At 41.5% G+C, this 12220-nt stretch overlaps 1 protein-coding gene across 12 annotated transcripts in view; it reads left to right on the plus strand.

Moving 5' to 3' along the window:
• Baz2b (bromodomain adjacent to zinc finger domain 2B) overlaps positions 1–12220 on the plus strand; it is a 215322-nt gene that overhangs the window by 196686 nt on the left and 6416 nt on the right. For 9 of the 12 annotated variants that reach the window (XM_055600961.1, XM_055600966.1, XM_055600968.1 and 6 more), the window contains 6 exons: positions 1824–2473; positions 2960–3233; positions 3374–3529; positions 4109–4269; positions 7962–8272; positions 8669–8804. In XM_055600961.1, coding sequence (XP_055456936.1) covers positions 1824–2473; positions 2960–3233; positions 3374–3529; positions 4109–4269; positions 7962–8272; positions 8669–8804 — 1688 coding nt within the window. The remainder of the gene's footprint in view (positions 1–1823; positions 2474–2959; positions 3234–3373; positions 3530–4108; positions 4270–7961; positions 8273–8668; positions 8805–12220) is intronic. The other 3 variants (XM_055600969.1, XM_055600970.1, XM_055600971.1) reach the window with 1 other exon arrangement.

Below are 12220 nucleotides of genomic sequence, written 5' to 3' on the forward strand. Positions count from 1 at the left end.
ACGTGCATGGACATACATGCATAACATGCATACACTGCACACACATACATAAACATGCATCCACATGCATGTGCATGAGCATATGCATGCATGCATATACACGTTCTTACACATATACATGCACATACACGTTCATACACACATACACGTTCATACACACACACATACATATACACACATATAACATAAAACAGGAACAAAGAACATGAACAGCTATGTCTCCAAAAATGGGAAATAAATACGAAAAAATGGTGAATGCCAGAAGCTAGATGCTAAAGAGTGTGTGTGTTTGTATGTGTGTGTTTGTGTCTGTCCGTCTGCCTATATCTATGTCTGTAACTTGTGGGAGGAAGTTACACATAGGCAAATTGAGTAAACCTGTTCGGTGTTGGTTCTGAGTAGAAGTAAGGCTGAGGGAAAGGCAGGATGCTTTACCGTGCAGTCTTCGTGGCTGAATGTTTTCACCTGAGAAGTCTGCTACTTGTCACAGAGTAGCAGGTTTATTGTATTTTGTTCGTTTGTTTTCAAGAGAGGGTTTCTCTGTGTAGCCTTGGCTGCCCTGAACTTGCTTTGTAGACCAGGCTGGCCTCGAACTCACAGAGATCCACCTGCCTCTGCCTCCCTGAGTGCTGGGATCACAGGTGTGCACCACTGCGACCAGCTGATTTATAGCTTTAAGAGTTCGTAAAAAGCATCTTTGAATCCTTTGGCATTTGGCATTAACAGGAGAAATAATGAACCACAAAAGAATGTTTAGTCCACTCATGATCAGACTCAATTTAGCTTTTTATGTCTTAGACATTGACAATGACAAAAAAGTATTGATAGCTTTGGTTTTGTTGAGGATGTAGGAAAATAGCTAATGTGTTTCTGGTGTGAGTGTATTTGGTCCAGAGTTTGATACAAACTTTCTACAGGTCAGTTTGACTGATAGAACTCTTAAAAGAATATATCTTAAGTTGCTTGTCTTAAGGAATTTGCCCAAGGAAATAGATGAGAAAAAATTCATAAATTACATATCAGATTATATGTGTCAGAAATGAAAGTACATATAATTTACTGTTAGTGGTGAGTAGCTACTCACTCTTGGTTTTGGCGCCTCAGCTAGTCAGGATGTCATCCATTCAGAACCATGTAAAGGTTAGACGTCTGTGATGCGGTTGGATGTGTGTTCAGACCTCACGTTTACAGTCTCAGTATTTCAAGAGGTAGGCTAGGCTGGGTTCCCCTCCCCAGAGTGTGTACACAGCGAGCCTGAAGTGTTCTGCAGAGCTCGTTGTTTTCACTGTGTAGCTTTTGTGTTTACAGTTGTTGAATTTTGTGTGTATGTGGTTGGGGGAAGGCTCATGTGTTGTATGTTGTCTGTGTCCTGCATGTGGGGAGCAGAAGAGGACACTGGGTGTCTGTCGTTACCGCTCTTCATTTTGCTGCCTTGAGACAGTCTCTGACTAACAGGAGCTCACTGATTCTGCCAGCCTCTCTAGCCTGCAGCCCTTAGGAGCCACTCGCTGTGCCCTCCACATGTGCTCACTTGCACGCGTTCTTTTATGAGGGTGCTGGGGATTGGATCTCAGATCCTCGCGTTTGCAGAGAAGCGTTCTTACTTGCTGAGCCGTCTCCTAAGCTCTTATATTTTCATTTTTTATAGTGACTATCCACTGTTTCTTACGAGTGAAAAATCCGTTAAAGAAAAGGCAACATGGGGAATACACAGTGATGTAGCAGTTTATTTACATGTACATATGTTTTGGTGAATAATAAAGTTTAACTCCAGTGGCTTGATGTGTAATAACTTACTGTAATAGCATCTTTCCCTCTTGTAGGCCTAGAAGAAATTGCAAAAGAAAAAGAAAAGCTTAAAAAGGCAGAAAGTCTCCAGATCAAAGAAGAAGTCCTGGAGACTCCCCTGGACGCTCTAAACTGTTCCACCACAGATCACTGTGAGCAGAAGGACGACCTTAAAGAGAAAGATAGCACGAATCTGTTTCTTCAGAAGCCTGGCTCCTTCTCCAAGTTAAGCAAACTTTTGGAAGTCGCTAAAATGCCTCCCGAGTTAGACGTCATAACCCCCCCAAAAGCGAGTGTTAGCACTAACGGGTGCGCGCTGCCGCCTCCGAGCAGCGGGAAGCACGCGCTGGGGGCCCTGGGGAGCCTCCCCGCCGCGGCCCCGGGCGCGGGGAAGGCGGACGCGGCCCTGTTCAGCCCCGGCTCCGGGTGCGCCAAGTTCTACAGCCCCCTCCCCAACGACCAGCTGTTGAAGACGCTGACCGAGAAGAACAGGCAGTGGTTTAGCCTCCTGCCCAAAACGCCTTGTGATGATACTTCCCTGACCCAGGCCGACGCGTCCGCGGCTCCTCAGGCCCAGCCACCCTCCAAGTCGCCTTCGCCTGCGCCAGCTCCCCTCCTCGGGCCGCCTTCTGTCCCGAGCCCCGCGGGGCTGAATCCGTTTGCTCTGTCCCCGTCGCCTCTACAGGTTAGTAGTGCTCACCTGACAGAGCATCCATGACGGTACTTAGTCGAACCTTTGGGGACCTTCGCGGAGATCTTCACATCAAAGTTAGAACACCCTCACGCCGGCCTGGAAACGGAAGCAGACAGAATTCTGCCACCAGGAGGCACTGGCACTGCTACTATCCACCTGTGTCTAAGCTGCCCTCACCCTCGGGGGACAAGTAACGCAAAAGTTAACGTTATTGCTAAAGTATTTAGTTTTACTCTGGTCTTAGAATTTGAAAGATAATTTCAGTTTCTAAACATTTCCCCAACTCTGCAGATTAATTGGTATTTTGTTTTATAATTTATTTTATTATAGTAGGTATATGGAGAGCAGAAGATGACTTGCAGGAGTTGGTTCTTTCTTCCCAAAACGTGGGCCCATGGGACGGATGCCGCCAGAGCCTGTAGCAGGAGCCTTTGTCCTCTGAGCCCTAATCTGAGTTAGAAACGTTTTGTTTTACAGGTGAAAAGCAGTGTGTCTATGATGGGCCTTCAGTTCTGCGGGTGGCCGGCCGGAGTGCTCACTTCCAGTGTCCCCTTTCCGTCCCCTTTGCCTGGGCTGGGCTCGGGGTTGGGACTGTCAGAAGGAAACGGCAGTTCATTCTTGGCTTCCAGTGTTGCTTCAAGTAAAAGTGACTCCCCAGTCCCTCCACCCGAGAAGGCGTGCGCAGCTCAGCCAGCAGCTGTTGAAGCAGCAAAGCCAGTGGATTTTCCCAGCCCAAAGCCGATCCCAGAAGGTAAGTGCAACGAGATGGCTTGCGGTCACTTGCTGCATCTCGTGGTGACAAATTCCTTTTCTATGAATCTATCTTTGATGGATTTGCTTTATGCCACCATTTCCTATTCATAAGCGTGTAAACCTACTGTCGTGACTTAGAAATGCAGTTTGGTTGGTGGAGAATCATTGACCCAGAGGACCTGAAGACCTTGCTGAAAGTGCTGCATCTCCGAGGGATAAGGGAAAAGGCGCTACAGAAGCAGATACAGAAGCACCTGGATTACATCACCCAGGCCTGCACCAAGAACAAGGACGGTAAGTGCCTGAGAGATTTCTGCTCTCTTACGGTGAAAATTCATTTTTTTTCCCTAAAACATTTTCATGTCTGAAGTATTTCTTCCTTTGACTTATTTTTCGAATTATTTTTATTATTTTTAATCATGTGATTGATTGTGTGTGGGTATATGTATGCATAAGCCAGAGGTGTTGGATCTGCCTGGAAACCCCAGTTACAGGTGGTTGTGGGCCAACTAATGTGCATGCTGGGACTCAAACCTGAGCCCTCTGGATGAGCAGCTCATGTTGTTAGCCACTGAACCATCTCTCCAGGACACATACTTTATTTGTTTTAAACGTTTCTTAACAGTGACCAACTGCTTTCCTCAGGCTGTATTCCTTCCCTTCCAGTTTTAGCCCCCATACACTTACTGTTCAGTGTGTCTTCCACGATTTCTTACTGAGCAGGGAAGTGCCTGTGTGTGCACAAGTACATTTGTATATGTTCCAAAAGTCGATGTATGTAGTGTCCCCAGCATTTTCTCATCCGGGGGAAGAAATTGTGTGGAAGGGTTAAAAATGAAATAAAATTTAAAGCAAATCTCTTTTCGAACATAGTTGCTATTATTGAATTAAACGAGAATGAGGAAAATCAGGTAACTCGAGATATCGTGGAAAACTGGTCAGTAGAAGAGCAAGCAATGGAACCGGATCTGAACATCCTCCAGCAAGTGGAAGACCTGGAACGGAGGGTGGCGTCAGCAAGTTTGCAAGTGAAGGTAAAGCTGGCTTGGCATAAGTCTGTTTTTAGGAAAATGGAAGGTAATTAATTTTTATTATGTGCCTAGTATAACTAGTTATTGTAGATAACTAGATATTTTCACATTATTTCATTTAATTCTCAAAACAGTTGTGAGTTAATTTCTCTCATCTTACAGGTCATCATGGAAGTCACAAAAATTGTGCGCAAACTAAGCTTGTTTGACTGTATAGCCTATGTGATTTTATTTTCACATCTTGCTGCCTCCTTAACAGTGTTCACAGAAATCTTTTCTGGTATGGAGTTCTTTACTTCACACAAACTTATTTTCACCTTGATAAATACAGTTTTCTTGTATAAACCTTACCAGTTTAAATTGGAAGACAACACAGACATCTTGGGTTCGTGTTCTAACAATCAGCAGACACAGCCCGCACACATATGTGAAGCACATAGTCTTTATCTGAGGGCTGTGGCATGTCACAGGCAGTGGTCAGAGCTGCCCTGCACCAGAGAGGCGGAAGGAAGGCTCCCCGTGCTGCGCAGGCTTAGGCTGGAAAGAGGGCAGGTGGGGAGGTTGGTTCCGTAAGTGTGTGCTTGCGGACTAAGCACAGAAACCAGCAGGGTTTAGAAAGCTGCGTCTCCTGTGCCACTTCATTGATATTTGTACTTCATTCAGAAGGAAAACGCATGGCATAGTCCTGTCCTGCCCAGTAATTTCAATTTTGCTTCATAATTAGTTATGAAGGCCTCTCAAAACTGTCATTTTCCAGAGCTAATATAATATCCTTTCTTGCCACAAATATAATTACTAACATTAGAAAGCAAAATTTATCACTTCCTGGAACTATTGTGCTATAAAACTGCGTATCTCCTCTTCCTAGTCTATGCACTGTCCACACGCCTCATTTATCTGGCATCTTCAACAAAGGAACTCTTCCACACAAGTTAATTTTGTGGAGAAATGAAAATTATTCCATTTAGTGCCATAATTTTTTTTAACATGTTTGTTGGATCTCTTAGTTTATGCATTTCACTGCCTCCTTAAATTGAGAATAATGAGTGTAATTTAAGTTGTCTTGGTGACACAATATTATTAGCATGAAGACCAATTATCAAGTTGTGAGTCCCAAGGAAATGTGAAAGGTTTTGCCTGTGTACTGAACATAGCCGCCTAGCTTTCTAACCCACAGCACATGCTTCCCACACTCTGATTTTGCCCTTTCTCACGGTCACTTGTCACTGCTGGTTGGTTCATATGGTTTTAATCTTCCTTCAGCTTTATTCAAATTTGCCAATGTTAACTGACCAGCAGTTGGGAAAGCATGTCACGTGTGGAGAGTGTGGCCTGGGACAGTCTCACTGGATGTCTTGATCTTACCACATCATAGGCGTTTGTGCACTTGTTGGTGTTTTCAGCAGCCTAGATGAGTGGAATTTCCTGCGTCAGTGAAGTGTCTTAGCATCCTATTAATAAGCAAGTCATGGATTGTGCTGTGGTATTCTGAGAACTGAATCATAATTTTATTAGTCTGAAATTGTCTTTAAGTGATGAAAATGGTAAAAATAATAATAGATTGTTTTACTATCTATAGAAGACTTAATCATATTTTTTTTTCATAAAATGAAAATACTTTAGCTTAAGGAGCCTGCCATTGTGAAGGCACATTAAAGCCGTGATGTTGGACTAGTGGGTGTATTTGTTTGCATTTTTAATATTGCTAATAATGTTGACATTTTCTTTGTACATTGTAGGAAAATCTTACCCTAGTCTTGTTTGTAGAGAACGCTGTAGTCCTGTTACTCCCCACTGCCCTAGGGATAGCTCTGTCTCTTGTTTTCTCTCCTGTGAGCTGACTAATTCCTTCAACCACCAGCCCTATGAAGGTTTCCAAGCCCTGGTGCTTCCTGAAAAGCCTAAGGCTCTACCACCTCTTTCAGATACTGAATCCATAATTGTATATGGAGATGTCCACAGGTGTGCATAGGATTTTCCTGTCCTTAATTTTCTCCATCACCACTAACTGAACTCTTTAATACCCGCACCATCCCTGGCTTTACTAAGTATGAGCCACAGCACAAGCCCCCGAACCTCTTTTACATATTCTAATTTTCTGGTTCATCCCTGAAGCCTCACAGCTAGAATTTGCATTTATCTTTGTTATATCATTATTAGCTTTATTTGAGTGTACTTTTCAGCGTGCAGAGCTGCTTCTATTATACTCTGTTACCTAAAGCATTAAGTTTTCTTCCTAGTTTTAAATCTTACAGATCCATAGCAATCAACTAAATCATTCACACTTGTATTAACACAGCAAATCAAATGAAGAGCCTTTGGACACTGGTGCTAGGATGGTTTTGTGGGTGCAGCCGTCCAGATTTCGATTCCCTGGTTTCTGCTGTTTTGCTTCCCATTTAGAATGTGGAAAGGCTCCGTTTGAATTTTCAATGGGATTTAATTTGCAAAGAATTCATTTTGTTTTTTATTTAATATACTTTTGCTTAGTAGCTGTTTGTTATCAGACAACAGACACTACATAATTGGACAAAAATGTGCTTCTAGTTCCCAGAAAGCTTGTCTTGTAGTAGGAAGTTAAGGTGTGGGCACATGCGTGCAGCGTCCAGTCACTAACTAAACAGGTGCAGTTTTGTGCGTGAATTGTAACAAGTGGATTTGCTTCTGCTCAGTGTTTGAGAGAGCAGTCCAAGCCGTGCACAGTTGAGGCGTGTAAGAAGAGTGAGATTTTGACAGACAGAGACCAAGCAGTTGGTACACTAAGGAGGGAGAGCAGGAACAGGAGAGCAGGAACTGAGATCTTCCCATGGGGAGAGAGGCGCAGGAGTGTGGATGCAGTGTGTGTCTGAACGGAACGCGAGAAGCCCGGTAGATGTAGGCTCCTGAGGATCGACGGTGGTGAAAGCTGGTTAAAAGGTGCGCAATCTTTGATTTGAGGTCAACGGATCAGTGGGAACAAGTTTGGTTATTAGACTATTCATTTATTCAGTCGATATGTATATATTGAGTACCCATTGTTTTACCCTTTCTGTGCTGGAGATAAATGAGTAAAGACTAAGCGGGCACCAGCCCTCATGAGATGGGGGGGGCTCATCCTGCTGCTAAAGGTGCAACCATGGCAAGGCTGTGGAGCGGCTTAGGATCTGGGAAAGCCTACAGCGGGGGCATAACTCCCGAAGGACTCAGGGAAGGTCTCCTTCAGGGAATGATTTCATGGCATGAGTGCTGCGAGATGAATGGACAGAGTTGGTGAAGACAAGGAAGCCTTTAATGGGCAAGGGTACTTGCATATGCCGAGTCCTGGGGTCAAATGGAAAGTGGTGGGTATGAGCCCTTGCATGGGGACATGAAGGCTTGAAGACAGAAATCAAGAGAAGATTTCCCACTAAGACATTCCTTTTCCGTGTGTGCCTGGCATTACTGAACGTGTTAGTCTAAACCTTTGCAATCCTTTGCTGACTTCTACAACTAATGTAATCAATGTTATTTTTCACCCAGTTTCCTTACCAACTGCTTTTCCTTTTTTTTTTTTTTAAACTCCTGTTTTATCCTAGCATTAGGAGACACAAGGTAAAACGTTTTAGTAAAGATTCATGGGATCTGCTGGTGTTCGCTGCAGCATTTTAAGTAAAGGTGACTCATCCATCTAACACTGTCAGAAGAAAGCATAATGACATCATTTTCTTGATGTATAGGGTTGGATGTGTCCAGAGCCTGCGTCAGAAAGGGAGGACTTGGTATATTTTGAACATAAGTCATTTCCTAAGTTGTACAAGGAGCATGATGGAGAACACACTGGTGAAGAAGCCGCCAGTGCGCATGCCCTGGCACGGAAGAGCGACAACCCCCTAGATATAGCTGTAACCAGGCTGGCTGATTTGGAGCGGAACATTGAGAGAAGGTATCTGAAGAGCCCCTTAAGTACCACCATTCAGATCAAACTGGATAATGTGGGCACAGTTACTGTCCCTGCTCCTGCACCATCCATTAGTGGTGATGGTGACGGGTAGGTTATTGAGATTAACTTGACAAATTATTGTGCTTCTTTGCTAATTGGAGCCTATTTTCTATTGCCTGTTATCTATGTATCTTCCTGTATGTCTGTGATCCATGTGGATCATGCTATTTGCATGGTGCTTTGTAAAAACTTTTTTTTTTTTTTTGTTTTGTTATGTGCATTGATAATTCTGCAAAGTGATCTTACATTTATCTGGTTGTGACTAAGCTTCAAGGCACGTAGCCACAGTCTGTGCACTACATCAGATTTAGTTGCTTAAACTTTATACTTACTGGCTGTTACATGTTTTTGTCATTGCTTGGCTTTCGGTGTGATGATTGTTTCACATTCAGTGACCATTAAGTGTGGCCATGACCTACTCAATTTCTCTATATCTCAATGCAGAGTTGAAGAGGATATTGCTGCAGGGCTCAGGGTCTGGAGAAGGGCGTTAGCAGAAGCTCGCAGTGCCGCACAGGTAGCCCTGTGCGTCCAGCAGTTACAGAGGTCAATAGCATGGGAAAAATCAATTATGAAAGTTGTAAGTGTTCTTCTTTAAGAAATACTATGACTGATTGCCGCTGTCTTGTTTTCTCCCCCAACCTCCAGATCTTTCCTACCTATGTTATACCATATGGTTACACTGATGTATGCTGTACTTGGGAGCGTGTCTAATTCTTAAATACCGTATAATCTATACTTTCCCCTATCTTGAGCTTTTTATAGCAATCCGAAAAATAATGTTGTCTTCTCTTTGCTCAAATTTTGTTTTTGTCTCCTTTGAATACTCGTTTATAATCATAACAAGTTGCCTCCTATATGAGCATAATGGTTGTTAATCTAAATATTTTAAAGGCTGTTGACTCCTGTAAGCGCTCTACCTTCGGGCGTTATCTGCTCCATGAGGCCTGAATTGTTTTACTTTTCTGGACTAACCATAATACTAACTACAAACAGAGAGCCCAGACGTGTGTGTTTGTATCAGATATGGTTAGCATAAAGGGCAGAAACCTTCAGCTTTTCTCCTGATAACTGAAACTGGTTTTCTCACCTTTGTATACCCCAGTTAATTATTGGATAGTGAGCATTCATATGTGCTAGGCTTCATAATGTCATATATTTAAAATAATAGCTGTAGTTTACACCCTTTCAAAAAGATGGTTGCTTTAAATCATGTACAAAGTGCTGCTACCTATTTACGTACCATGTGGAAGCGCCTATTGCATATAAACTTTCATGAATTAGTTTGTTTCTTAATTAAAGACCAGCTTTAAAATGCAAATATTTCAGACTTTTTTTCATGAAGAGCTAAAGTTGAAAGTTGCTTTATTGAAATAGTCATTCCCAAGAAAACAACAGATATTCATCAGTCAGTATTCCCTTCTTCAGTGTTGCCTTGGTACCTGTACTGCTCAAGGCCTTATATGCAGCTCCTGCAAATAAATTTTGTGTCATCTGTTTTTTTTCTTCCTAAAGATGTCTGTGGAATCTGAATATGCGGTTTTTTTACAGTATGTTCAAACTTAAGTCTTTTTCAACTCATTAAAATTTACTATATATCTGAAAGCACTGTACAGTTCATCTGAGAGCGTTCTCTTAAACGTAAAAATATATTTATCCTAAAGGTATTAAAAATATAATAAAATCAAGGCAAATCTAATAATCTCTTTGGATAAATGTATTTGTTGGAATCTAGACTAAAGTGAATAATAACATTTGAGTTTTACCTTACAATGTAGTTTATAATTTTTGTACCCCCCTGTGAAGTCATGATAATGGCCCGATTTGTTATAAGGTAAACAAAGAGACTAAGCATTGCTGTTTGTATCCTTCCCTTAGCTCCTTTTTATTGTTTGATAATTGCGGCAGGCTGGCCGCAATTGTGTAGCCCAGTGTGTCCCTGAACTCACAGCTCTCCCTCCTCTGTCTCCCATGAACTGAAATGAGAGCCAGGCACTGCCACGCCTAACACCTTCTGCAACCTTAGGTCCTTTCAATGTCAAGATTCATCAGCCTTTCCATGCCATCAGTGTGCATGTGGCGTCATTTAATATTATCACTGCAGTCATTTAGAAATACTCACTGACACATTGTTTGCGGCTGAGACTTGTGGCTCAGCAGTGGAGCACTTACCTCGCAGGCACAGAGTCCTGGCTTCCGTCCTCAGCACTGCAAACAATGATGGTGCTGGAGGCTGTGCTGCTGTTGCTGGTGATGACGATGATATATGATAGGGTTTGCTATCGATAAAGAAGAATTTTCATAACCTTTGATTAGACAGATGTCAGTGTCCATAACTGTCCGCACAGTAAATCTAAACAAAATATTAGAGAGTTCAGTATCCTTAAAAGTACTGTCTTAGTCAGAGAGCAAGCTTACCAGGAGAGAGGAAACTGCCAGTTTGCTTTTGGGCAGGCCTCTATTTTTTGCTTTTGTAATGTGGGGGTTAGAACGAAATATCAGCATGCATGCTCTTCCATAATAATTGCGAGCTTTTACTGTTATTTTTTTATATTTATCACCTTTTCTCTGAAAAGATAAAATGTTTTTTTAAAGATTTATTTGTTTTATGTACGAATGCTCTGTATTCATGCACAACAGAAGAGGGAATCAGATTCCATTACAGATGGTTGTGAGCTACCATGTGGTTGCTGGGAATTGAACTCAGGACCTCTGGAAAAGAAGCCAGTGCATTTATATTGTTATGGGGATTTAAATATAATCTTGCACATATTTCTGCATAAGTGTTTTAACAATAGAGTTTTTAAAGGTGGTGTGTAGATTTTGTAAGATGCCATTTTAAGTCAGTCAGTGGTATAGGATTCAGAAAATCCATCTGATAACACATACTTTGGGATTATTAAACTCTACCACTTTTGCACTTATGTGCACGACATTTTTATTATTATAATTATTTGATATATTTAATAGATATTTTTCATATTTATTCTCTTGAATGGTATGTGCATCCCCTTTTGATTGTGTTTTAAACTCTTTTGTACATACTGAGTTCAATAAGATTTAGAGTTTTCGAGGCTAGCATATATAATATATTGGAAACTAAACAAAGCAATATTGAATTATCTTGAAACATTCTTTTCTTGATTATAAATACCTAAATTTAATATAAATGAATTTCCATTTTAGTAATTTCACTTTTGCTGGGCTGTGATGGCACACACCTTTAATCCCAGCGCTTGGAAGGCAGAGGCAAATGGATCTCTGTGACTTCGAAGCCAGCTTAGTCTACCGAGTGAGTTCTAGGACAGCCACATAGAGAAACCCTGTGTCAGAAACAACAGTATCGAGAAAGAAAGAGATTGACTTTTGAAATGCAGAGTGTTCTGTCTTCTGACTGACTGCCTGAATTCAGACAATGTTAATGCTCCACACCCTCATAGCCACCCTAGGTGCTATCCAACTTTTCCTTCTCTGTTCATACTTAAAGTAGTTAATTATTTGATTACTTAAAGTCATTAGTTACACATTTTTAGTTGTAGAAAATGAATCATGACCGTAAATTTCTTTACTCTGTTTTGTTTTGTTTTGTTTTTTTTCTTGGAGATAATTTTATGAGATACATTTTCTATATTTGTGGCAGAAATTTGACTTGGGTTGGTTTTCAAAGTTTTCTGTTTTGGACCCTTCCCCCCTTTTTTTAGTCAGTACATAGCATAGATAAATAATGTACAATCTAGGAATATCTTCTTATTAATATGCATATTAATATGTAATTACACTAATACAAGTTTCTGAATTTTGATATTAAAACTATTCTAACTTTTCTTTCTCAGAATGTCATAAGGGCAATAAGATAAGCCAAGATGAAACATTAAAAGTCCCATGTATTGAAGCTCCTCATTGCTTTGTGTGCTCTGATGTCATGGTGATGTGTACATGCTTCTGAGCTGTGTGAGGGCATTCAGCCTCTAGCTTTGTTCTATGCAGTGTATCTGA

Source organism: Psammomys obesus, unplaced genomic scaffold (genome assembly GCF_907164565.1).
Source record: "Psammomys obesus unplaced genomic scaffold, mPsaObe1.curated_primary_1811, whole genome shotgun sequence".
Lineage (NCBI taxonomy): Eukaryota > Metazoa > Chordata > Mammalia > Rodentia > Muridae > Psammomys > Psammomys obesus.